At 44.9% G+C, this 27937-nt stretch overlaps 3 protein-coding genes across 7 annotated transcripts in view; 2 read left to right on the plus strand and 1 right to left on the minus strand.

Moving 5' to 3' along the window:
- The window catches only part of LOC128891148 (mushroom body large-type Kenyon cell-specific protein 1), a 98193-nt gene extending 76161 nt beyond the window's left edge, over positions 1-22032 (plus strand). For all 5 annotated transcript variants that reach the window (XM_054150412.1, XM_054150417.1, XM_054150428.1 and 2 more), the window contains one exon: positions 92-22032. In XM_054150412.1, coding sequence (XP_054006387.1) covers positions 92-1409 — 1318 coding nt within the window. In that variant the 3' untranslated portion in view covers positions 1410-22032. The remainder of the gene's footprint in view (positions 1-91) is intronic.
- Positions 22033-23282: 1250 nt separating this feature from the next.
- LOC128891295 (uncharacterized) lies at positions 23283-26317 on the plus strand. The gene is made up of 5 exons (XM_054150717.1): positions 23283-25283; positions 25356-25563; positions 25635-25817; positions 25889-26082; positions 26160-26317. Exons 1-5 carry the CDS (start codon positions 25079-25081, stop codon positions 26315-26317), a joined length of 948 nt encoding a protein of 315 aa, XP_054006692.1. The 5' UTR covers positions 23283-25078.
- Positions 26278-27841, minus strand: LOC128891285 (RCC1 domain-containing protein 1). Its single transcript, XM_054150706.1, has 6 exons — positions 27600-27841; positions 27338-27528; positions 27144-27273; positions 26947-27073; positions 26709-26883; positions 26278-26583 (listed from the first exon to the last, which is right to left on the minus strand). Exons 1-6 carry the CDS (start codon positions 27833-27835, stop codon positions 26423-26425), a joined length of 1020 nt encoding a protein of 339 aa, XP_054006681.1. The 5' UTR covers positions 27836-27841; the 3' UTR covers positions 26278-26422.
- Between the last annotated feature and the right edge of the window lie 96 nt (positions 27842-27937).

The raw sequence follows: 27937 nt of genomic DNA on the forward strand, positions 1-27937 counted from the left end.
CTTTTTAAAAGTGCCCAGGTCTGTACCGATCGACGCGACGTCTAACGGCCGGTCGCCCTTCCACTTAACCTGCCGTCGTTGATCTTTCCAGGGACCAGAAGCAGCCGGACGATAAGGCGAAAGAGACCGCGGCCGTGGTAGCGGCAGCGGCTGCAGCCAATATGCGACCGGGTACAGCCGACAAGAAGCCGCAGTTGAAGCCACAGAAACCGTTCACACCTCCTGGCGGTATTCCAGGACCCAACGGACTCAAGATGCCGCCGTTCATGGAAGGCATGCCACATTTGCCGTTCGCGCCGTTCAACTTTTGGAATCCGACGCCGTTCATGCCGTCGCCGTTCATCACCGGGGCGCCGAACGTTCCGACTATCCTACCGGAACAGTACTTTGCTACGAGTAGGATACGCGGGTTGCAGGAACAACAGAGGAACGCGGCTATGGTGCAGCAACATCAGCAGAGGGACAGAGACGGAATCGGCGCAGCCGCTACCACGGCGGAGTCGCCGGGAACGTCGAATTCTCGCGGGACACCGATGACGAAGGCGCCGCGAGAGGTGACGGAGAGCCTGTACGACGGCTCGGGGGCGAACGGCAGTTTCCTGGACAATTTGATCAGGTCGAGCCTCGAGACGGGAATTCCAAGGGACCAGAGGGCGATGGCGGAGGGAAGGAACCAGCAACAGTCTTCCTCGCAACAGCAACAGCTCCCTGAATCGATGAGGAGCAAAGCGTTGATCGACCAGCTGTGCAGGAATTCGAGGAGAACGCCAGTTCCACGGCTTGCTCAGGACAGCAGCGAGGACGAGAGTTACAGGGGACCATCGGCCGCGGGAAGATCAGTCCCGGAGAGACCGGAACGCGTGCCCACCGTCGACCTCAGCCCGTCGCCGTCGGAACGCGGTCGCACCGATGACGGCAGCGATCGTCTCACCTCGCCGCCTACGCCGCTTTCGATATCGAGGACCGGCAGCAGGGACGAGGACAGCATCTCGAGAATCGATCGTAGCAGCAGGGAGCGCGAGGTCCATAACGGTGGACAGGAGGATCGCGATAGAAAGACTTTGACCGTTCAGCAGTCGCCGCAGCAGCAGCAGCAGCTGAATCACTACCCGGACTTACTCTACGCCGTATCAACTGACAAAAAAAGTGCCTGTGATAGTAAGCTTATAGTAGATCATTCGAGCCAGAAGACTCAGCAGCAACAGCAGCAACAGTCGTCGCCGCCGCAGCAGCAGCAGCCGCCGCCGCAACAGCAACAGAAGGAGTACGCCGCCGTGAGCGGACTGGTCGTGCAACTGCAGCGGGGCTACAATTCCGGGAACAGCAGGTCCGGTGAGCAAACCAACAGCCAACAGTCGGCGGATCAACGCGGTCCAGCGATCAGTATGGAAGACTCCGTTGAGCAGTAGAGAAAAGTCGGTATCGTTGGTATCAGTAAAGTATAGAGTTAACGAGAAATACGGAGAATACGATCCGTATACGGTAAGCCATTCCCGCCCAATGCTATGGCATTTCACGCACCGACGCGACGAGGCGCGTCCTCCTCGCGCGGCACGAGCGCGGCTATGCTCGCCCTCTCGCCTCCTCCTCGTTCAATTTCGCACGCTCCTCGCTTTTCTTCTTTTCCATTGGGCGTGCAACGAATAGTCCGGCGTTCAGCTCGCGATCGAACAACCGGATATCGAGCACACGACACTTGGTCGGTTTGGCTATGAAAGCAAACGCGACCGTTTCGAGGTAGAGGGGCGTGAACGGCGAGCACCCTCTCCGCTGGCTGCGCGGGGCGAGGAACGATTCAATAACGCGAAACGTGGCACGAATAACGGTAGCAGCCCCCAGATAGCCTGACCCTGTCCTTTCCATCCGGAAGCCCCCTTGTTGAACGTCGCGAGGCAAGTTCAAAACAGGAAACAAACGGGAACGAAGAAAAACGTGTAACGAAAACGCGTAAGCGCTACCCAACCAACCAACCACCCGTCAACCCACTGCGATTCCATCAGTTATACGTATCCGGCAGTCGACCACCGTCCAGCTGACGGTAGGTCGTACCGGAAAGAAACCCTTTCGACTATGGCGATATTTCGATTCGACGAAAACGCAAGAAAACGGATACAAGGCACGAAGCGATGTTATTGTACCGAACACTCACGCGACACGCTCACACCTATACGTACACCTACACATGGGACAGAGACACGTTGGTAGACGTACACGCTCGTTCGGCGAGAACACTTTCACACGTTACACGATTACACGGACGCCTCTAATCATTCTCGGATAGGCAGATGTGCCGTTGAGCGCACGCGCCGCGGTCCTCTGCTACGTTATCCAGGCGAAGAAAACGACAAACGGTGAACACGTTAAAAAAAAAAAAGGAGAACAACAACAACAAAAAATAACAACAACAAAAAAACGAGCAAGCACGCGAACAGTCCGCGCGTGCCCGCGTTTCCGTAGGAAAATATACGCGTTGGGTAGGAGCGCGCGCTGAAATTTCCGCGAGAGGGTTGCCCGGCCGACTACGCGCGCGGAAACGTCGGCCGCCTATAGACTTCTCCGAGGACACGAGGACAAAACAAATGCCGACGCAACAAAAAAAAAAAGAAACAAACAAACAAACATAAACAACAACAACAACAACAACATCAACAACAACGTATTTTTTCCTCTATCGATGTAAAACTACCTAAAATGCAAACTTATTACCTACACTACTAACATTACTTAACTCGTAAGGAGCAACATAATTATATAAGGAATGATATATTATATATATATATACATATATATTTTTGGTCATTACGAACGTAAATGCGAAACGAGAACGAGGCCAAGACTTTTGTTGGCGCGCGTAATAGGTGACGTTTTTTCATAAGGCGACAATATTTCTCTAATCTCGGTTATTTCAAGGCTGGCGTTCGATAGAAACGCGTCCTTCGTCGCAAACGGATCGCGCACGTAGGAGGGACATTAAAGGGAGGAAGGAAGGTTGGAGCTATTTAGGAAGACGGGAGGGGGGGGGGAAGGAGATCTTCGTCGATGAGAGGACACGCGTTCGAGATTTCTTCTCGGCGCATGAATTTTAATCGACATCTTTCGTCCACGGGGAGGGTGAACGAAACGAAAACTTCGAAAAGTAGAAAAACGTGGTACTCTCGTTAGGTAAATTGTTAATGCGAGCGATCACCGATGACATCCACACGAATAGATACGTATTCGCTAGGTGGTCTGAATGGAAATTAGAGAAACGGTATAATCACCGAAAGAATTCTTCATCGACGAAGATCATTCGATTCGAAGGGATTCGGAGGGAAGCCACGATGAACGACGATAGGAAAAGAACAACAGACGCATAGGCTTTTAAGGAATTTCGAGGATACGGATCGACTGTGTAGGCGCGCGCTTGCTCTCGACTCTCGGTTTCTGTCTTTTACCGAAGTGCTGAATATTTTCTTACGCGCGACGATTAACGCCGACATTTTGATACGAACCGCAAATTTTCTACCGCATAGAGAAAGAGAAGCAGCGACAAAGGGCGGCAATTCGTAGCGATTTTCTTCGCGAGGAAAACGTGCATTCGACTCGCTCGCGATACTCCTCTATTCCAACAATTTTTCTTACTTTTTCACCCGTGACTACGCAACAAAGCGAACGTTTCGTTTCCTTACCGACTTTTCTACGTACTCGCCACCTACGGATCTCGATCGTGCCCGTTTTCCTCACGAAGGCGAAGAAAAGAGAAACTAACAGAAACGTAGCGAAGATTAGATAAGGTCCTGTCATCGTTCTCAAACGGAATTTAGAAATTTCGCTTCGAATAGCATGCAATCGCAAAGTTTACTCGTAATTTATCGTCGGAGATTTCGAACGAATTTTTAAGGCTCTCATCGGTCGTTCCCGACGACGACGTTAGCGATTTTTCAAGGAGTCCTCTGGTTTGCAAGGATCGCGCATCGCATCGTTCAACAGGAACGGGAGTTTTTCCGCGATCGTTTCGATCTTCGTGCGAGCAATCACACAAAAAAAAAAAAAAGAAAAATAAAGAGAAAAGAACGCCAGTCCCTCCTCTTTTGACTAATTTTTTCGCAGGTTTATCCGCTGGAGCGTCGTGCGCGCGACTATCGAGGTATCTTCTCGTATTTTCGATTAGAGAATTCCGTTCGACAGGAGATCCTTGACTAGATAAACACGTTGAAAAAGTGGCGATTTCGTTGTTTCGCTAGTTGATAGTAGCTGAGCAGACGGTTGGACCAAGACGAAGTCGAGGAAGACGGATCCGATGCGGTACGATATTCGGCGAAGGGAACACGCGTAGAAACGGATCACGCGAGACGAAACGGTTTACGTTCGGTGCGTAGTTTCGCGGGTCACGATTTTTCCGTCTTTCTCGAGTGCCGAGAAGGATTGTTACAGTTGGTCGTAAAAAAGGACAAAGACAAAGGAAAGCGAAAGCATAAATCCACGCACTCATCTCACGACTCTCTTTAAAGTAAAGTAACGACTGAAAGACTCTAGGCTGTACATAAAGTATAAGGCATGTATGTTCGGTGTTTAAAAAAAAAAAAAATGCAAAAATTCCTTATTAACGCAAAAAAAATTATACCTTACTCGAAAAAAAAGTAAATCGTGTAAGCAAGGCTACTCTCTCGGTGTTTTTTGGAACTAAACTTAAAATTTACCCTAAACTTAAAGAAACAAGAACCGTGAACTAAGAGGTTACTTCTAAAGGCGAAGAAAAGGGGCGAAAGCGCACCCACGCAGAGAAGCGCGTCGGAAACATAAAAAAAAAAAAAAACAAGTTATTGAGTGTAAACGTTAAGGTCTCCTTAGGGTTAAAGAAATACTAAAAAAAAAAAAAAATAATAATGAATCAAGCTGAACAGCAGAAAAACACAAGCGAAAAGCAAGCACTAATCATGATTGTGTGTAAACGTAAATTTAAACTTTCCTTCTACCTTGTGTCCACTGAATCACCCCTTTCTAATCGTACACCAACCGATCACCCGCTTCGCGTCAAAATGTAAAAATCGTTCGGTGTGATCTTAACTACTCGATACCTCGAAAGAAACAAAACAAAAAATACCTTTTTCTAAACTATCACCAGGCACTACACCCAAAAGTTGAGGAATGATATTTCTTACACTCGTTCCGACCACCGCCCCCCCCCCCACCCCGCCCTCCCCCCCTCCCCCATGCCCAAAAAAAAAAAAAAAAAAAAACTTTACTCACCAGCCCCTTGTAATCGAGCCCCCTACCCGACTCACCCACACACGCCCGAAATAAACAAATTCCCGATATACCCTTTACGAAAGATTTATCGTTAGATGTGAAAAATGAATATTTATCGTGCGGATGATTGTAAAACGTGCGTACACTATGATTGTCGTTATTTCAATTACGGTTACGAAGGTATACGTCGCGACGTTCTGATTCGCGTTCACCGAGTCAGGCGTCCGCTCCCGTCGTCGTCGCCAAATCGACCTTCTCGTCTTCGACGATCTCATCGATTCGCCTGAATTCGTCGCGATACATTCGGGCTAATTTTCGGGAAGAGCAGCCAACAAATTTATTCTACTTTCGACTCGTCGACTCAACGCACAAGGATTTTTCGTGAAATTTTGCGTCACGCGGTAATCAAAACTGGCCCCAACCGATAGAGGTGGACAAAATTATTATCCAGATACACGCTTTTATCAACATCGTAGCAAATGATAACATCCTTCAGCTTGCACTAATCGCATGCCATCCGAAATCAAAAGTAACATCGACAGGCATCGAACGAAAACATACAGTCAGTCCCATAAGTATTCGTACCCTCTATCATTTTTCAAGAAATTTCTCTGAATTAAATAACAAATTTGATGTTTCCAAATAAACGTTTCGTTTTTCTAAATATATACAGGAATAAACTTTACGCTTGTATGTATCCTATGACGAAAAATTTATTTGAAAACATCAAATCTACTGTTTAATTTAGACAAATGTCTGTGACAAACATAGAGGGTACGATTACTTATGGGACCGACTGCAGATCGACGAACGCGATTTTTCTCGGTTTGAGAACGTTCGTGTATTTATCGATTTTCTTCGTCGTTTATTGGTCGAATGAAATTTTGCCCATCTCTGGGTATCGGTGGATCGACAGAAGAGACCAAGAGTTTTCGGATTCGGACGACGACGGGCGTCGACTCCTGCAGAAATTCGATTCGCTGAGCCACGAGTCGATCGCGACAATTTCGGGAGGATCGACCCAAACGGCGTAATTAACGAGGCTGCCGCCGTGTAACGATTTCCCAGTGACACAGTCGCGTCAACGTGTCTGCCGCAGCGATTCTTCGCGTTAACGAACACGGAATATGTTACGTTTCCGGTTCACGAACGGTTCTCCGTGGTTTGTTTCGCCCCGTGGGGCATGCCCGACCGGGGAACGAGCATGGAGAGGATACGGCAAAAAAGAAAAAAAAAAAAACAAAATGAACAAAAAAACAAAGAGAAAACAAAGCGCGAAAAGGAACACGTTTTCTAGAAAGGTGGTTCTCTATTTTTGCGGGGAATATTTATGTAAGAAACGATTGGATATAACGTTCTGTGATTTTAAACATTATCGGCGATCGGAAGAAACCTCTGTCCATTGGTTGTCGTAGCTTGTTCTAGGAAAATTCTCGAGATCGAAATTCGTTTTTTCAGAGAAACGTAGAGACTCGCGAGGGGGGGGGGAGGGAGGGAGGGAGGGAGATATTAGAGGAAGCGGAGAAGGACGAGACGCATAGGCTAGGGCAGATATCGTTGCCAACGCGACTGTAGGAAGAGTGTCGATTTTCGTTTTTCTTTTTCCCGGGGGAGACGGCGGGATCGAGGGTCCGCGCGAAATTGGAGGGTGCGTCGCGGAAAAATTGATAACGAAAATTTGTCCCGGTCGAAACGCCGTTCTCTTTAAAGATGCACGGAAAGTCGCTTGTAAATCAGAGTTACGCGGACTTCCGGCCGTCTCCCTCTACGTCGCGGGCGATACGCTGAAACGATCCGGCGAGAGACGGATTGGTCGAAAAAAAAAAAAAAAATGAAAAAACCGGGGAGGAAAAGAAATCTTTAAGAATTAAAAGAAGATATATTATATTAAAATATCTGTGATGTAAAAAGTAACAAAATTTTGATGTATATTTTTCACAAATTATTGTAACCAGCTAGTGTATATGTATAAGATTACGGATATAAAAGATGAAAAAAAAAAAATACTATTGTAATTACGGTGTGTGGAGACAAAATGACGAGTAAGAGAGAGCGAATTGAAAGCCAACAAGCAAACAAAGGAAACAAATACGGGAGAATAGCGATGATCGCGAGAATTACGTTTATCCACACCGGTGGTCAGATGGGACCAAGATGGCGGGTATCGCTCGGAAAGTCGGGCCCAATGATTCCCGTTTTTCTATTCTTTTCGGTTCTTATTTGCATTTCTTTCGTCGTGTTTTAGCCATGTCACGGTGAAATTTATCGTCGATACCTCGTTCTCTGCTTTTGGAACGCGTCAGAGATCAAAAAATGTGTAAAACATTCGACACGTGCCGAGTTTGTCGTAGAATCCATTTCGCGCTGAATTCCTGATAATGCAAAAATTACACGTTTGTTATATATGTACGTATATTTTTTTTCTCTCTCCGTCTATTCGTCTGTCTCGCGGCATCGAACGACGACGAGAGTATTTTCGGTCGCGTCGAGTTCTCAAAAACTGGAAGATTTGGTCCGATTGGCCCTGAAACGGCTCAATGTCAGCTACCTCACAAAGTATCGTTATGTTTGGTACGGTTCGAGTAAAAGAGGACGTTCGCGTGTCTCGGCCGCGAGAGGAAATTGGATGGCCGTCCACTCGATGGAACGTTTCTGGAAGCGTTTCCTATCTTTTCCAATTTCCACAAAGACGCTCTTCGGACGCTCTCGAAAGATATTCCTCAAGAATACGTTTAAAGCGAAAAAGAAAAAAGAAAAAAAAGAAACTCCGGCTTCGGTTCGAAATTTGTCCGAACTTTAATTCGTCGACGGCCAACCGGGATCTTCGAACGGCGAGCTCGCAAACTCCACGGGGGCGGGGGTAGGGGGTGGGCGGGGTCCGTGTAGAAAATGGTCTAAACAGTTCCAAATTGTGCCTAAGTTTTGACGTTACGTTTTTACGACTCGCAGCAAAACAAACGACGAATGTAACTACCGTAGCAGCAAACAGGAACTTTAGTTCGAAGGTGGAGTTGTTCGAGGAACGGGAGGCGGAGAACAGAGGACGGGGATGAAAACGAGTTGAACGACCTTTAAGCTAAATTTAACAAAAATAAAAAAAAAAAAATAAAAAGTATATTACCTCCGTATACGTTCCAGGGCCGTCCGGCCGCCATCTTGCGTTCATTTTTACGTTCTGTTTTGTCGAATAAGTGCAATTAGGTACACCGACACTAAACACTCACACCTGCTCACACAACGCGCTCACACGTACACGCGGGAACGGAACACACGTACATTGAATGACACGCGCCCACACACGAACATTAAGCGTACACACATTAACAAAACGTCGAGGAAAAACGGCGAAAACGAACTGTTACGCGCTAGGTTACCGTTTTTTAAATTCTATTTTCAATTCACGCATTCTCGAATGTTGGGATTTTCGTGATCAACGAAGAGCTGGCCTGTCGTTCACATAGAATTACACGACGGACACACCGACACACACGTACAACTACAGAAGACACGTACACGCGTTACACGGGCACACACTACAGGAAAGCCGACGTCGATTCGACGATGTAAAACGACACACCGTTTCGACCATTCTCGAACGTCCTCGCGTTTCTTCGAGAACACCGAGATCTGGTTCAAACTTCGATCGATGTTCTCTTAGAACAATCGATCGTTCCCAACAATCGAAAACAACGTCTGCGACGTGCATTCCTTTCTTCCGATATCGATCGATACGAAAACTTACTCGGGAATTAATTACGAAAGATTTGCAGTTGAAAATTTCAACAAAATTTGCTATGGAAATTGCATTATCGAAGACGAAACGACTGCAATTGCAAAGTCGACCGATTCGATCGAGATCTTGTGCAGTGGAATGACGCGGTCGATCGAGGGGTCGAAAAGATGGGAAGCGAATAGAGAAATCACCGCCCTACCAACGTGGACACCGAGACGGTCTCCGCCGTGGTCGGTCGAGAACTTGGTACCTTTCTAATTGGCTTTAATAAGCTCGTAATTCGTAGGCTCTAGTCATGCAATGACTCTAAAAGACGGAAAGCCGTCCTTCGTTCGGAGGGACGTGCTTTCGCGGACTCGTATACGCGTACAAGTATACGACGCGAGAACTTACCGATTTGTGTTCAACGGGCGAACAGAAGCAAAGTCGTCGAGTCGATTCGACGTCCGGCTCGACACCGATATATATACATATATATATTATATATATATATATATATATATATATATATATATTATATATATTATATATATTATATATATATTGCGTATACAGGGCGTATTCTAACATGCGGGACCCACTTCGTCGGTCGATCGAGAGCGCGAAGACGATGAAAAGAGTCCGTACGATCGCGTGTCCTATTTCTCCTTGTTCCCAATTCACTCCACCATGGAAAGTGGTCGCGTGGCATCCTTGGAGAAACACAAAAAATTCACCATTCCGTGACATTATACGTATCAACAGTCTTTTCGATCCAAAGGTAACAGTTTCGAGCACTTTCGATAAAAATGAGCAGCCGCGCGACTCGGGATATAGGACACACGCCTATACGAACTTTCCTCATCGGTCTCGCGTCCCGTATCCACCGATAACGCGGTCCCACGCGTCACAATACACCCTGTGTATATGTATTACGAAACTTCTAACGCGTAGTCGCGTAACGAGCGGTCACGGACGACCGCGGGCGCTCGTTAGGCGCGAAAGGGTGCGGAAGATAAATAGATAGGTAGATAGATATACGACGAAGAAATCGGAAGATTTGAGCGCGAGAACGGCAACAAAGACGGGGAAGCCAGTGCTCGACCACGCCTCTGACCGGCCAGCCGAGTCGCGGACTCTCCTCGTATTGCGACTGACAGCGATTTCTTTGCAGAGCTCACGCGCGACGGCTGGGAAAACGAACGAGCCCCACGCGAAAATCATCCGTTCTTCGCTGCCACTCGAAAAGCCTTTTTTCATTCTCGAGCACGTTGTAGCGACGCGGTTCGTTGTCTCGCGCAAGAATTTCGTAAGAGACGGCTACGATCGGTCGATGATCGGTAGATCTTTCCAGAGGCTATCGGATTACTTGATTGAACTTTTATAAAATATTTTATATCGTTGCACGATTCGCCGACATCGGCCAAACCCTCGTCAGCCATTGGTTCGTTGATAAATTGAACGCGACGCGATCGTTCGTCCTGTGAGCTTTTAACCGCGAGATTCGGTGGGAAATGGAAACGGGGACGGGCAAAATTCTCATCCAAATATCCGAATCTCCAACGAACCGAAAATTAGAATTCGAATCGCAGAACGGTTGTCGCGTCTCGCGTAAATATCATTCGAATAAAAGGTTGCCCGTCTCCGGTGCACGCGCGAGTGTCAACGGGTGAAAACCAAGTTCGTCGAAGCAAAGGTGTATTATTCGTCCATCAAAAGGTGATGTATTCTTTAAAGTACAATTACTTCTTGTTCCATACGCGAATCGAAATTACTTTCATGTTCCTATCTCGAGGTTTAAGGAAGCGAAACGTATCGTCGGTCTTGTTTGCGGCTAGAGCGATGCGTCCTCGTCGGTCGCGGATCTCATTTACGCGATGCTCACAGGCCGGATCAGAGGCGGCGGGCTTTAATCGGCGCTGGCTATGCCTAGACGTTTCGACTAGTAGGAGTTAGGTAAAATGGCGCTGGTACTACGTAGCTAGCACCGGTAGTACTCGTAGTTTGGCGCTTTAGTTGTTTGTATATCATGTTGTTTCGTTTCTTTTTCGTTTTTCTATACTGTCGCTGTGTAAGCCCGGCCTCGCCGCACGCGAAACGCCGCCAAGGCGGGAAATCGTCGTCCCCCGGAATACCTCGAGGGAACGAGCCGCGAGAAAAATCTGTTCCTCGAGGTCTAGCGCGACGAAAAGCATCGATCGTATCACGGAGTAATTATCGTAATTAGAAACATTCGCGTCGCGTCGAAACGATTGGTTAAATCGGCTCGTTAACGGACCCTCGAACGACGGAACGACGGTGGTAGCTCGGTGCTTCAATCAAACCTGTCTATACCAAAATCACTCTGGAACGCACGCACCGGAAATTCAAGGTACGACCAACTAGTTACGGACCAAGTACGCTGAACTGCCGGTGAATTTAATCAAAAGACACGCGTCCCGGCGACGCGTTACGTATACGAGAGACCTCTCTTCCGGGAAGCCCACCGTGCGTTCGCGTTCGCGTTCGCGTACGCGTTTTTCGTCCTACCTCGTTTTATCCGGGCCCGATTATATTCCGGCCTCGGGGGCCAAGGGGCGAGGCCAGGCGTGTTCCGATACGCTGCAAAAAGTTTTTTAAACGAGTTTAAAGTAACCGATCGCGAGCGAAAGAGGTAAATTAAGGAAATGAAAACAAGTAACTAAGTAATCCGCAAACCGGATATCATGTAAACTCCCCCATACGCCCCCGCATCCCTCCGCACCGACTAATCCCATCGGACAGATATATCGTCATCCATCCACACGAGCAACAACCCCTCCGGACAACCTATGGCAAACGCTCTTTGAAAATTCACCCGCATTTCTGACCACACACGCACACTCAGTGACACTAAGCCAAATGAATACCAGAAGTATAACAGTACACGCAGTCAGCTTTCTACATACAGCTACAACATTATTGCAGCCTCCCGAAACCAGTCGTGTCCTTACAGTTGAAGCGGAGCGCGTTCGCGACGGACGCTACTCGGGCTCGATCATCGCGAGAACGAAAGGAAAACCTTACCTCGACATCCCTCGCGAGTCTATTCGCTCCGAGCGAAAGACACGGGGGACCGAGACGCGGGAATAGACGAATCATACGATCGATGATACAAATATAGCGACTCGAGAGAAATCGCAGGTGCCGGAACTTCGAGGCCCCGCGAGACCCTCTAACCTCAGTGGCGTCGCTTTGCAGCCCCCTCGAAATTCGAAGAAATCGCTATACTTGTACGACAGCTCCTGGCGCGTCGACTCTCGCAACCCAAAGGTGACCCAGGGGTGAGAGAGGCTCCTCGACGTGGCCTGCGAGCGGTGTCCGCTACTTCTTCGCGACCGGTAACGTCGTCGAACGTCCGAGCGTGTTTCCGCGCGTACCCCGGGTTGCATACTCACCCGGGGTCACCGAGTACAATATACACCCGGCAACAACACACAAGCAGCAACAATAGACATCTCTCTCTCTGTCCGAGCAGGGCGCACCGCGCGACCCTTGCCACGACAAGTACAGCTAACTAAATCTCTACATCTCACATAATCCAGCAGTGATCAACGCGAATGCAGATGCCACGAAGAGCAATGCAAACACAAAAAGGATCGGCCGGTAGACCGCGCGACGTCTTCGCGGCGACATCCCCTCGTCGGCGGTCCTGACTCACGAAGGGCTGGGGAGGAATCGTCCGCTGCGAGACGATCGCGAACGGGACCGGGCGAATGTCCCCTCAAATCAAAACCCGCAGTCAGCACAGAATATAAACGATAAGTGCAGAGGAAACAAACTACTATATGATAAACAAAAAAAAAAGGTATATATATATATATATACATATATATGTATGTACACGTATGTATCCATATATGTTATATATATATATATTATATATATATTATTAATTATTATTAATTATTATTATTAAACATACATAAAAGAATATTATTAATAACAAGCAAAGAAGTACTATATTACTACTATTATTAATTATTATGATTCTTATTATAAATTTAATGAAAACAATGATAACATTCCAACCGTCAATGTGCCACACGACTTTTTATATGCTCTTAAAAAAACAAAACAAAAATAGAAAGGGAAACGCGAGGTTTTACGATAAAAATAAACACGCGTTGGTAATCGGCGGGAAGCAGCGCGGAGGGGTAACAGTTCGAATCGAGACTGTGGAATAAAGGGGCCCCCATCGGGCGAGCATCTCGAAACGAGAGATCAAAGAGAAAATAAGGGAAAGGCTTATATATATAATAAGGGAAAGGGAGAGCTTCGTCTGCGATTTCCCTGAGAATTAATCCGGGAGCACTTTTACACGTTGGAAAAAGAAAGAAAGAAAAGTATCGTTCCCTACGAGGAAAATCAGTCCGGAACGTTGTCGACGTAGGACTTTTTGCTCGAATGCTTCGTCCGCTCCACTTTCGAACGTCGTGGACTATAAGAGCTGGACATTCTTAACTGGGTAGAAATTTTTAATAAAAATTACAATCCGAATCGCGAAACGTAATTACGTTTCGCGTCGAACGAAGGGAAACTTTGGTCGATATCCGTTCGATGGGAAACGATATTTTCGTTCGTTGTTCGTTATTCGTGTAAAATTTCATCCACGACCGAGAAAAGGGAAGGAAAAAGAAAGATCTCGAGAGAGAGTACTTCGTCGATTACGTCTACGGGACGTGTCGTTTCCCCGGTGTCGGTGGTCGACGGAGATCGATCGCGATAGGGGCGCACTTAATTATCAGAGAACGATTCTTTCGTGTAATTGCGACAATTATTGCGATTATATGATTAATAGGGAGCGCATCGGCGCGGTTTTTTTTTTTAGTACATCCGCTAACGACGAAACACATCGATTTAGTTGCGCGTATTAATTGCTGTTGCGATGGTCATTATTATTATTCAGATTATTACGATTAATATTCTTTATATTCTTAACGGTTACATTCTTTTTTTTTTCTATTATAGCTATTATTATTACCATTACTATTGCTATCGTCATAAGCATTATTACTATTATTAATATTATTATTATTACTAGAACTATTACTGTTACAGGAGAGAGTGTCTGTGAACTCGACGGGCATACGTTCGCGAGAGATTAGAGGCATGCGCGCGCGCGAACATTGTTACGGAAATTGTCTATAGTTCGAAGTTACGTTGCTTCAGATTTGGTTCGCGACACTTCACAAAATCTACGCGAACGCGTAGGTATTTCGGGCGAGCGCGTGTGCTTGCATAGATACTCGCGAACATGATCGTGCATTTGTTATAATAGGTTAATCGACATAGTACTTATCATTATCATCGTCGCTATCATCGTCGTTGTCATTATCGCCGCGGATCGTTATCATCGTTGTCGTTACGATTATCCGATCATCCTCGTCGTAATAGCCGTCGTTATCGTCATTATTATTATCGTTATGCAATCGTCGGGATTATCGATTACTTTCAATCGAGATCATTGATTACTCGCGAACGACTGGTATCTTAAATACGTACGGTTCTATCGTAGCATGTTTTTTACTTCTCTTTTTTTTTTTTTTTCTTAAAGTAACGCTTTAATAAATAAACGAGACCAACCCAAGTGCAATTCGTAGTCTTTTGTGTCTTGTTGCTTTGTCCGTAGATTTCACCCCCGGTTTTTCTCGTTCCCACGAGGCACAAACGCCCTTCCATTCGTCGTTAGTTTCCTTCGCGATCGTTAAGATTTCGACTTTCTTCTTTTCCCGCGACGCGTTCTTCGTTCAGAGTACTTACTCCTCTCGAGAAGCAGAGAGGAGCGCTTGCACGCGCACAGAAAGGGAAGCATCGAACAGGGCCGGTATCGATCGCTGGAAGCTTTCGTAATCGATTACATTTTTCTCCGAGTCATTCCCCGTATCCTCGCGGTTCGGATTTCCATAGTTTTTCTTTCTTTTTTTTTTTTATGAAAGATACGAATCGAGTCCTGTTCGAAAATGACAAATGAAAATACGAAAAAAATAATGTTCAATCGGTACTTTCGTCATTCCACGATCATTCCGCAGCATTTATACTCTCGATATCTTCTTCTGTTTCTCTTTAGGTAGGTTTTATTCGTAATTTATTATTCGAATAAAATTATGGCTATCTCCGCGACAGAGTTATCGAGGATAGATCGTCGCGCTGATTTTTGCGGTGCTCCTGGGGAAGATTTTAGGCGCGCGAAGCGTAATCTCCCGTTTTCCCTTATTTTCTCTTCGTTTCGCTGGAGCATCGATGTTTGTTTGCGTTTACCATTCGCGAGTGAACACAGTCGTGTCGCAGAATTGCCAGAGAGGTGGAGCGTGAGGAAACGTTCCGTTCACATTCCGAGACGATCATTCGTTCCGTCGTTTTTCCCGTATCGTCAGGGGGAGGCGAGCGTTTCCGCGCTGCTTTCGCCACGGCGAAGGCGCGAGACCACCGTTAATTAACCGTAAAAACCTAATTTGGGCATAAATCGCGCAAACACCGACGCGGTGTTTGCCGAGCGTCAGGTTAGAAATCGACCTTGTACATACCGCGTAGACGTATGCATCACTTTCTGTAAACTGAAACACAAGTACACACATACACACACACGCATACACATGGACAGACAGACACAAGCCATTACAATGCTGCGATTATGACACGATTACTATAGCCCTACCTACCGTAATGCTGTTTTCCCTTCTTCGAGTTTTCAACGGTACGCAACCCTTCAGCGAAGACAGAGTTGGGCACCATTCGAATAAAGTTTCGTTCTAAACAGACTTTATTCCTCGTTCGAAATGAAATTTACCTAACTCTGAGCAGAGACGGGCGAAATTTTTGCGCGGATACAAATTTCGAGTAACGAATAAAAGATATGTAATCGACTATCGAGAAAGAATTTGAATTGAAATTAGCGGAATAAATCGCTACGCGTTTGATTTTAATTATCGTCCAGTATCCGAGTAACATTTCGTTCGTCTCTGCCCACTAGGAACCCGTGGAATCGCGACGCGATCGTTCGGAACGGAATCCTTCGTCGAACAGACTCGAATCACTCGAACAGAAAACGAAAGAAATTCGTACAACGCGCGTAGGGCTCTAGACTTTACGCGATCCGTCAGCCCCCCCCCCCCCCAAAAAAAAAAAAAAAGTTCCCTCATCTCAAAACACTCGTCGAACACTCGTCTAATCGCAACAGAGAGCCAGTCTTATTATCTTGTAAAGTAAACGAAGCAACGCGTTATAGGAACCGTGGACGCTTTCGCCCGGCGAAAGCTTATTTCTTAGGTAGCCCCGCGTATAGAGACGCTATAAGTTTCCAAATGTATCGTATCGTATTTTATCGTACGGTGTATTTCCGACGCGCGGATCGATCGTTTACGCGACGATCGATCGTCGACACCCCTCGTAAACGCAGCCAATATTCAGTTTTATAGATCTCTAACTCCTTTTTTCATCATCTTGTCCATTTTCTCGTAAAATCGCTCGTCAAGTACAATGAAAATGTAAATCACGTAAACGTTTTCTGCACGCGTTACAAGGGTAAAGCAACCTTCGTACCTTGACGATCGAACCCGAGTCCGGTCGGAGCTCTATTCTCATTCTACCCTTGTTCACATCATCTCCCTAGTACAATAGTCCCTCGATATAAGGACGGACATCTCCCTCGATATAACGACACGCGGTGCTTTCTCTCCTCGTACCTTCAAGGGAAAAATTAATACCCCCAGTTTTCTGTTATCATTATCAATTTCAGTACATTTTTGCCGAGTCTCACTCGACATGGGTGCGCAAAGGGTTAAAAACGATTCGTCCATGAAACTTTCGCAAGGACATCCTGAAAAATGTTAATTTCCGCCCTCCTCCTCGATATAAGAACACGAGGTTACTTCGCCAGCGTCGTTATATCGAGGAATTGGTCCTTCTCTCTCTCTTAGTTTCAGCCCTGTTTCGTTAAGCGGCATATCTCACGTAGAGTTAAGAGACCGTTGTATGGACGGAGGCGCGCCAAAGGTCCGGCATTTCCTAATTTCTCCGCCGTAATTTCGCTCTAGCGAGCAAGCGGTAGATTCTGCAAGCGTGCAACCATGCATTCCCGATTACCGAAGCGCTACGGTTAGGTATACGTTGAAATCTGGACCCCACGTCGCCCCTCGTCTCTTTAGACGTAACACTTTCTCGTAAGCTCGAGCAGAAAGATCGTACGTACAGCTGACATAATATACACAAACTTACACACACACGCGCGCGCGCGCGCACACACACACATACGTACGACTGACGACACAAGTATACCCGAAGTACACTGCGACGAAAGGAAAGGTACACGACGCTGATACGCATCCACGTAACTCTCGCGTACACGCATAGGAAACAAGCAACACACGCGTTCATACACACATACACACATACACGCGCGCGCGCGCGCACCCGCAGGCGCGCGCGCCAGCGCGCGTATATACGTTTCGTAACGAAGTATACAGTCTTAGCGCAGTGTTTCATATAGTTAGGTAGGAAACGTCAAGAGAATATTTTTTATATTCCACATGGATTTTACAGTTATATATTATCGTTTCGTATCGAAAGGGAGGAGTTTGAGGCGCGTCCAAAGCGTTACATAGATATATATATAAATACGAGACCTCTCGATATACGTGTCGCCATTTATTGTTTACACCGCGATGATTATATATCGATTATCGGTCATTCTTATGGCGGTAGGCGCTGTCGTTTATATATATATACATATAAATATATCTATCTATCTATCTATATATATATATATATATATATAGATATATATATAGATAAATATCTAAGCGACGCGTGCGCGCGCGCGTCGCTTATATTATCTCGTTGACGATTAATTAATCTCTCGCGAAGCCGCTCGAGCCAATCAGCCGTCGGCGTCGCGTTCGATCGAAACTCGGGGGGGCCCTTTGAGTTCGTCCACGGTAGCCCTACGTCCAAGTGCAAGAGAGAACACCGGCCCTTTTTTCCCCCCTTTAATCGGATAGCGATTCTTCTTCTCACTTTCTTCTCTTCGGCCGGGGGGAACTTGCACCATCTTCTTTCGTTTACGAAGGCTTTTCCTTTATCACCCGTTTCACTAAAGACGAGGCGGGGGAGCACGTTGGAGGAACACAGCGGGATCGATCACGAGACGGCATACACAAAACCGTACCTCTTACAAACACACTTAGACACACACTTAGACACACACACACACAAAGTACACACGATTGACGCGTACGCGTCACCGACAGACGGTGAAAAAGATGTACGGAAACGACGCTACCGTGTACATTCTAGACCAACGTAGTTGCATGCGAAATATATGTATAGGGTGATTACGAATTGCCTGGCCAAACAGTGGGAGCATATATCCAGCGTGAAAGTTACTTTCCGAATTACCTTAAAAATTTCATCGATAAAGGAGACGGAGTTCGTAGCCTAGAAAATACGCCCCAAAGTTTGGTCACCTGTTGTACGATCATCCTGTTGTATCGATACGTTTCGATCGGGCAACGAACGGACGTAACGCAGGTACCGTTCGCGCCTGGGGAAATTGCCCCTGAACGAACGAGGTCCGCCTCGACCTCGGGGACAAAGTCTCCTCGCGCGACTATTACGAATCGTACACAAGCGAAAGAGCTACACACTCGAGACGCGGGATACACGAGAATTGTACAGAATATTCATCGAGTTGGCGTACGTAATCGTAGCGCGATTAGGAATATCGTTTTAAATCAATTGTAATTAGTAAACGTTACTTTTGTTGATCGCTTGATTTGCGGATCCAGCGGGCGAGGAACACTCCGATCGACGACTGCTCGCTCGAGTCGGAGGGAACACGGTTTCTCGGAACCGTGATCCATCGACCAACGATCGACGCTCGTCCGATGGATCGAGAACGCGTAACTCGGGATGGTCACGCGCACCAATGAAACCAGCCCGGCCGATAATTGTTAATCGGTCGCCCGACACCCGCTGGAAATTTACCGATAATACTTCAGGCCTGATGGAAACACGATTCGATTTCGGCACAGTCACCGACCGAACATCTCTCGTGGTTACATCCATCGATGCGTCGCCCATTTTTTGTTCTTTTTTTTTTCTAAATCTCGTCGAACGGGTTATATCTACTCCAAAACGCTAAACGCTGTTATCCGAATTGTTTAACCAATGAAAATACGTCGCTACGCGGAGATTCGGGGAACATCGACTAGGGATTCAACGACAATCGTTTGAAATAACGTTAAATAGAATTTCCAGTGGGCTCAAAGAGACTTTGGTGCGCGCGTCCTCGAGAACAATGGCTGTAAACGCGACGAACGGTCGAAGTCGAAGCTTAAACGAGAAAGAAAAGACATATGTACCATGGGCATTCTTTTGAGTCGCGTTCCAGCGGATCGCGAATGGACGAGAGTGGCGAGTGACGAACAAATCGCGAGTACGTGGTTCGCAGCTTTGAAACATGTGATACGTCAGCCGGCAAGCTCGACTTCCGGTTACTGGAATCCAACCGAACGAAATCGTTTCTTTTTTTTTTTTCTCGAGCGACTCGACGAAGATGGAAGACTGGAAGACACGCGAGGCGAGCACCGCCGGAAGTCGATTCGCGGGCTGACGCATTTTTTAAAGATTCTTTGATGTAGGACGGTCTTTTGTTGAAGGTTGATTGTTGTCAAAATGGTTGTGAGGTTATAATATTTGAAGATATGTTAACGATGCTACCCGACCGTTCGATAGGCCGATCGACGTGGCTTCCAAGAACAGATAAATCGTTTTGTTTCACCGCGGGGTGAACGACCAACGACGATCGAACAAAGATTTCTTCGCGTTCCGCGAAGCCACGTGGACTGTCACGAAGAGTCGCGAACGTCGAGACGAAAGGGAAAACGTGCGCTCTGATTCGACATTTTTTTTTTTTCTCGGAGATGGGCAAATCTGGATCGAGAAATATAAAATGCACGGCTTTTCGTTCGTTACACGACGAATGAAAATTACAATCCGAATTACAGAATGAAATCATACTCGAATATTCCAAATGAATAAGAACTAGGCGCAACATTTTGCCTATCCCTGCTATAGTGCAACTCTCCGCGGGCGAACATTACGCTTACCTTACTTTGTAAATCATGTACATTCCGTTTAAACGTGTCGGCGATGCGTAACGTCTTGCATCTGCTAGCAAGTGGAGCGTGCGAGCGACTACAGTTAATTGTGACGCGTACGTTTCGAAGAATCCAACGAAATTCGTATTTCGTTCGTCGTCGAAGCGCACGATTTCCCCCAAAATAGCGGGATTCGTCTCCGAGGAAGCGTACAACTGGCATTACACCCACGTGCAGTCTGGTTCGAGTGCGTCGAGTTTGCTGCAAGTCAACTGCGCCTTTTCCTATCGATTTCCGAACAGTGCACCCCCTCTCTCTCTCTCTCTCGCTCTCGCTCTCTCGAAAGAATAAAAGCCCGAAATAGCGATTGAAGCGCGAACTAAACAAGTATCGCAGAGGTGGGGCGAAAGAAATAAATTCATACAAATTAGGAGACGACGCTTAATCGTCGCTCTTTCGATAGAAATGATAATTTAACGAACACTCGTTGCGCGTTATTGGAATAAAAGAGGCAAGGGAAGAGAGAAGGTGCGGTGGACTCGCGAGCAACGTTGGTGACCAGGCTAAATCGAAAACTATGCGACTGATAGAAAGCAGTATTCGTGCGAGAAATTGTTAAGTAAAATTCGCGTAATCTAGCCTTAATGAGAAAGATCAAATTAGGTTTAATTGCGGCGGTACCGCGTGGAAATTATCTCGATTGGCTGTAAAATGTTGTCGTGGAAGATTAAGGGCCGCAATGGCGACGTGGCCAGACGCGTTCCTCTTCGCACGGTGATGTATCTAGTGAGAGTAATGTTATTAGGTAACTTAAGCGTACGTACTATAAAGGAGCATAACGAAATGCCAGTTGTAAAAAGTTTTTTTTTTTTTTTCATTTTTTCGTTCTGGGATGTAACAGAGAGAACCGAATGGGAACACGTCCCATTGATCGCCGAGAAACTGAGGAACCGAGCGAGTCGTTGGATACCAGGGCGCGAAGGAAATTAAGAAAACTTATGGAAATTACGTTTCGGAGGAAAGAAAAACGAAGCCGCGATAGAAGCGTGAAGTTTCAAAACACGGCCGCGCGCATCGCTTTTGATCGCGAAATGTTGTTGATACCCCAAGATCGAGTTTTCCTTTCTGTTCTTTTCGTTTTTCCTTCGTTCGTTTATTTCACCACGGGACACGATACGCCGTGAACGACGATACAATTGTAAAGAATATAGTAGCGATAAAGGAACGAGCAGAAGGCGATTTTATAATGGGCGAACGGAACATTTTCATGTGTATACGCGATTACAAATTTTTTCGAGAAACGACAGCTTTACCGATAGTTAAACCAATAGTTTTTCGCAAAACACGTGAGCACACGTAACGAAACACCTACACTTGTACAAGGACAACACACACACACACACACACACACACACACACACACACACACACACATCCACACACGATACACACGCATATACATATAAAGCGATCCATGCGACGACAAAACAAACAAAAAAAATAATGTTGTATGAATATAACGTTTGCAGTTAGGTGGGACCAAAAACGACTTTATATCTCTATGTGCATATCCAAGCAACGTGTAATTTAATTAATGAATTAATTAATTATCCATTATTAATGACTAGGTAAAGAAAAAAGATCCATTGATAGCGATCGAGGACGATGACGAATCATTAACCAATAATTAGATTATTAAGTTTGTTTATTGATGCATTATTCTATGATATAATTATTATTATTATTATTAACTTTATTGCCTTTATTATTATTTTATTACATTGATTAATGCCGATGATAATATTATTATTATTTAAACAACGTTTTAAGACATGATTATTTAGATATCGAATAGAACAGTACGTATCATTAATTATTAATTATTTTTAATTATTATTATTATTATTATTATTATTATTATTATTATGAGATATTTTGTTGTATTATTTTCAATAAAATCGATTGAAAATATTTAATTTCCTCGGTTTTTAATTTTTTATTTTGCGTTTCGCCAGCAGTTGTCGTAAGTGATTACTTCTTCCCTTCGACGACCGTGGAGAATCGCGCGATTTCTTTTCCTTTTACCTGTACGAAAAGAAAAAAAAAAAAAACACAAGTCTTGCGTCACGGTGGAAGAGCGAGAAGGAAAGAAGCGGACGAGGCGATTCGAAATCACGGCTCTCTACCTAAATATCCCACCTTTCTCTTCTTCGGCGCTTCGGTCTAGAGTTCATTGTTTTATGCTTTTCTATTTTCCGTTTGTTATTTTTCAGTTCAGATTTCATTGGCTGCGTCTGTATACGATTCTCACCCCGCAAAAAGAAAAACCCTCCGAGCAGTCACGTATCGCCGGATGATTTTACGAGACTCGGGAAGAAACGGGGGAAGATGGAACGAAAACGGTCCAACCAGCACACGTGTAATTAGAAACGTAGATGCAAAAGGAAGAAGATAAGGCACCGAAAAGTAAACGCCGAAAAAGAACAGGTTGAAAAGGAATACCGATCGACGCGGCAAGAGGTTATAAGACGCGATCGCTAAGATGGCGAACGAAAAAGAAGAATTATCGTTAGCTCTACCCGAACGTTCTGTCCGTGTTCCACGGGGTTTGCACCTATCGGAAAGTATCTATATAGCTTACTGTGATCCCTTTGATCAAATCATAACTCTATTCTCCTTATTTGCGTGTTATCCGAATTCCAACGAGTAACGCGGTTCCATGTTACGCAAATTTACGGTACAAACAGAGTTGCATAAATCTAGAAGCAACGATTCGCGAGTATCCAAGGTGACACAGGCCATCGAGAATCGAACGAAGGTATCCTTCGGAGCGTAGAGAACAAAGAGGCGTTTTTACCCGTCATTCTAATCGTATCGATCGTTTTGAATTTGTTCGGAAACATTTCTAGCGTGTTCGCGGTAGCGAGCCGACCGAACAGAACCTTCCGGTAGACCTAAAAAACAGAATTCCATACAAAGAAGCAGGAGGAACGCGTGGAAGCAAACATACAAACAAAAGACATGAACAAGATACGGAATACAACAGTAACAAACTACCACAGTAACAACCACACCCAATGAAAAAAAAAAAAAAATATATATATATATAGAAAACAGAGAGAGAAACAAAAAATGGGAAATAGTTATAAAAGCCACACACATACGCGTACACACATACACACACAAATGTACTAAGTAAGTTCATACTGCGTATTGCCTTTCTGACTTCGGTGTGAAAATATATAAATAAAAAAAAAAAAAATTGTCAGTCGCGCCGGGACTCGGGGATTTTCGAGCGACCTATACGATATAGTATATAGCTGTTTAGTAGTGTCCCGAGGGGCGCACGGTTCGTCGAGTTTCCCGTTTCTCTCAGCTTTCTCGGCTGTTCTCCGCGCGCTTTTCCACGAAAAAAGAAAACAGAAAAAAGAAAAGGAGAAAGAGCGAACAATGGGAAAGACGTTCCACGCGGCGAGACATTCTGTTTGTTTCCTCGACCGTCGGTCTTCCCTAATCTTCGACCTCTTTCTCGAGAACGAAACGTCGATCGAGCACCGAATCCGATTATTCAATCGGAGAACTACCGAGGTAAACGGGACCCCCGACCAATAACACGTCGCTGAGACCAAAAGAATCATTTTTCACGGTTCCGCAAGTAAAAAGATGTCCCCGAGAATAAGCGAAACTCCCCGCGTCCTCGCCTGCTGTGTCTGTTTCATGTTTTTCAATATTTGTAATTTATCGATAAAATTATTAAAACGGTATCGATACATAACAGTCTAAAGTGTGCGCTACTCTACATAATATTATTATATATAAAGTATAAAAGTATACATTATATATATATATTATATATATATATACATATATATTATATATGAGAAGTATAATATATATATTATACACACATTGGGATTGGTGAGAATATACGGTTTTTTCGCTTTGGAGTGTTATTTTCTGAAAATATTGAACAAAATATGGAAAAAAAATTAAAAAATAAAACCAATGAATAAAAAAAAAAAAAAAACAATGAACGAACCGTTCTTCCTCGATTGTTTCATTATTTTTCATCGCGACACCTCGACATCGCTCGATTCGAACAAGAGACGTGCCGATCCCGCGTGCATTTTCCCGTACTGTCGTTACAGAATCGACCAAAGGAGACCAGAAATGTCGAATACGAAGAACGAAAGCGATCCACCCGGTGAAACCGAAAACGAGGTTCGGTTTCCTAGCTGTAATCGTTTCATCTGCGGCGTACGTCGACGCCGAGAGGATCGAATGCAAAGAGGTGCACGTGCGCGTCATTTATCCGTCACACGTCGAAAAATTCGGTATTCGAGCCTCTCGAACAGCCCTTATCGCGGACAGCCTTCAACGAAACGTCAGTCCCATGGCTTTGCATTCAACTTTCACGGTTCCTGATTTTCGACGATGCCGGGAAACTTTGTGTCGGTAGATGTCGACCAGTGTTGGGTCTTACAGCAGTGGTCATTTCCTCTACTTTACTTTTCAAATAGTTACAAACATTTTATAGAAGTAATATCATCGTTGTCAACCCCCGTGGCCCCTTTCACGCGAAAGCTCGACGCTTCGTTAGTTGCGTTACGTGGTAAATTCGCGCGTGCGCAATTGTCATTAATCAGTAATCGTAAATTGCATTTGTAATATGCAATTATAAATCACTAATTGGTAATCTTGCATGGATAATGGTTTCCGATTAATCATTAAACCCGAGTACTGGTTATTCGGTAATGGTAATCGTGAATTACATTTTGCCCGACACTGGTGTCGATGCGAATCCACGATAAGAGTTAGCGAAATTCGATTCGGTTAAAAATTTGCTAGCAACCCGATGGACAGTCGATGGATCGGTCAGAAGTCTTCGTCGAACCTGAGAAAAAGTTTCTGGCGACCCTTCCATCTAAATTCAAGAGCATGATCGGAACATCGTTCAGAATCGAGAGCGAGAGACCACAGGATCTCATCGAGTTAGAATATTTATTCTTGTATCGAAATAATGGTACTAAAGCGTGTAGAGTCTTCGTATTTCCGCAGATCGCTGGGAAATGCTCTCGAGATCACCGACTACGAGACAAACATGGCTTCCTTTTGGTTCCTAGACACGTTAGCGCTTCAAGTTCTACAGAACAAAAAGAACCTCGATGGCTATTACTTGAGCGTCTTGATCAGTTGGCTGGCTGGGGAAATGACGTTGATTCGAGGTAAAAAAATTAAAATTTAAATCTGTATGCATAGCTCCTTACTTTCTGCTTGAAATTTTCGTTCATTGGCAGATAAGAAGCATCCTCGTGAGACGTTTCTCGAAGAGATGAAAGAGATTTTCAACGTGGCTGCTTCTAAAGTGACCGAAGAGAATCGAGTGCCTTACTGGGACGAAATCGTGTCTAACGATGACACGGAAAAAGCGGAAGTTGAAGAGCATTCGGTGAACGACCAACGTTCGTCGATTTTAAACGAGTCGAAACGAGAGTCAACGAAAAAGTAATCAACCGCTTTCGTTGGTCTGTAAATTCTATTTAACTCGAGTGTCTATGTTTCGTATTTTCCACAAGTCTGCAGAAAAGGCAAAGCAAAGAGTCACGCAGCAATGTCAAGAAGGAAGTAAATAGAAAAGAAACATTCTCGGATAGCCTCGAAAATCCATCGTCATCCGTGTCGGAAGAAATCGAGAAACCTTTCAGCAACGTAGACCCAATTCTTGCGTTGGATGCCCTGATGGAATGTACATACGACATGTAAGTTCGTTAATTAGGAGGATAAGCAACACGAGTGCCGGAATGTTACTAAAATAATTTTCATCGAGCAGGTACGCCAACGAGTTTCGTTACACCCTCGTCTACGCAGTCTTCGTTGAGCCAATAGAATTGGAAATATGTGAACTGCCATTTGTTCTTCGAGAACCACGGCCAGTGAAGCTGGCAGATCCTATGTCGATGCCTTTTGACGTGAAACTTCGGCAGAGATTTGGAAAATCGAAAAAATCGGAGAAGAAAACGACAGGTGTTGTAGAATGCTTCTTCTAATGTCTCCGACAAAATAATTATTTTTCGTATTAACATTTTTTTTCTATCTTACAGGTAAAAGAAAGAAAAAAACACAACCGGAAGTACCCGTGACTCCTCCGCCTTCTCTAACAGACGAAGAGATGTTAACGAACAAGCGTAAATTTATTTTACCGCTGATAGAAGCAGAAAATGCGTTGGAAATATTTGAACAGTACGAGGACACGCGGTAAACCAGGAGAATTCAACGGACGATGGAAAAACATCTTTTTATTTATTTTTTTATTTTTTTTTTATTTTTTTTTTTGAGAAATTATTATCCGTGAAAGATTACAAGATCAATCGGTTACGAGCGTGGTTCCCCAGTCGCGACACTTGAAGTCTTTAATATTTGCAGGCACTTCGAGTTTGACAAACTTTGGGGAGTTCGGTAGTGCCTCTCGAGGTTGTCCTAACTGCCCGTACTTATTAGATCCGCAACCCCAAAGCGTTCCGTCATCTGTTGGAAAGACGAATCTTTCGGTAATTATTTACAATAGTCAGCGAGAACGGCGCTATCGTAAATAATCGCTAATATTTCGTATTTTTGTTTTCCCTAAACTTTGAACGCTTAGAAACACGTACCCATCATGCAAACGGTGAATGTATTTCCACATTCGACTTTTTTCACGGACATCTCTACGTTCTCATTTCGATCGTTTGTAAAATCTACCACCGTGGGCACAGCCACTACTTTGCTGGCTTGGCCAGGTAACCCTAACTCTCCATTCGTATTCCATCCCCACGTGTAAAGGTCACCCTATAATTTAAAAATATTTTCTACGAAAAGTTTTGATCCGATTCATCCTGTGAAAATATTCACCTGATCCGTAACCACCGCACTGTGCCAACCCATGGCGGAAATATGAACGACTTTGAGACCAGCTAAAGCCTCAATAATCCTTGGATCGTCACAGTCCTCCAAATCATTGTGTCCTAGCTGACCGCGCCTATTTTTACAAACCGTATCTTTTCATTTAATCGCGGATACGATAGAGACGCTATGCTGGTAGTACGTACGTTCCCATTCCCATTGAATAAACGTCACCATTTTCCGCCAGTAAGATAGCGTGATCGAATCCGCAAGCGACGTCTACAAACTTTACCCTCTTTGGCATATCAACCAATATTGGAACGTTAAACGCACGACCTAGAGTATAAATTAACGCGTATGCAAATCTTATCGTTTCTCTGATTTTGAGAATTGTATGTACCTAAATTGGTGAGAACTACCGTACATCCTCCTTGTAAAACTTTAACTGGATATTCATCTTTCAAATCATCATTGCTTGGAATAAAGTTGGTCACCTTATTCCAAGAGTTTTCATAAATCTTATATCTCCACATTTCATTGTCTATCGATACGATTACTATACTGTCTTTGCCAACTGCAGCTTGTCGACAACTACAAAAAGTAACTATAAAACTTGGAGTAGAATACATTTGGGGAGGGATATTCCGGTACACACGCTGTACCTGTCTAACGGTTTCTCTGGTATTTGTATTAATATGATATTATCATCTGTAATATTTTCTTGAGCCTTCTTACAAATATACAATTCCTTCTCCCTCCAAAGTAGAAAATAACTCCAACCTATTTGGAACTCTGTAATTCCAGGAAATGGAATTTCTGTAAACGAATCTACAGCAAAAATTACTCCCTCGCTGTTGGAAAACAATGTACTGGTATTGAAACCAGCATAATAAAGCATCGTGTTTCTACCAATAAAATTCTTTGTGAACAAATACTGCTTATGCACCTTATTGAACTCTAAGTATAAGCTTGACTTATGTGTACATTCAGAAATAAGAAG

The sequence above is a fragment of the Hylaeus anthracinus genome, unplaced genomic scaffold (genome assembly GCF_026225885.1).
Source record: "Hylaeus anthracinus isolate JK02 unplaced genomic scaffold, UHH_iyHylAnth1.0_haploid 0, whole genome shotgun sequence".
NCBI lineage: Eukaryota > Metazoa > Arthropoda > Insecta > Hymenoptera > Colletidae > Hylaeus > Hylaeus anthracinus.

Coding starts and splice junctions, on each gene's coding strand:
- LOC128891295 (XM_054150717.1), top strand. CDS start 25,079: ATGGTACTAAAGCGTGTAGAGTCTTCGTATTTCCGCAGATCGCTGGGA. Junction 25,564..25,634: donor AAACGAGAGTCAACGAAAAA/GTAATCAACCGC, acceptor ATTTTCCACAAG/TCTGCAGAAAAGGCAAAGCA. Junction 26,083..26,159: donor ATCGGAGAAGAAAACGACAG/GTGTTGTAGAAT, acceptor TCTATCTTACAG/GTAAAAGAAAGAAAAAAACA.
- LOC128891285 (XM_054150706.1), bottom strand. CDS start 27,835: ATGCTTTATTATGCTGGTTTCAATACCAGTACATTGTTTTCCAACAGC. Junction 27,074..27,143: donor TATTCAATGGGAATGGGAAC/GTACGTACTACC, acceptor TTGTAAAAATAG/GCGCGGTCAGCTAGGACACA. Junction 26,884..26,946: donor GTGCGGTGGTTACGGATCAG/GTGAATATTTTC, acceptor TTTAAATTATAG/GGTGACCTTTACACGTGGGG.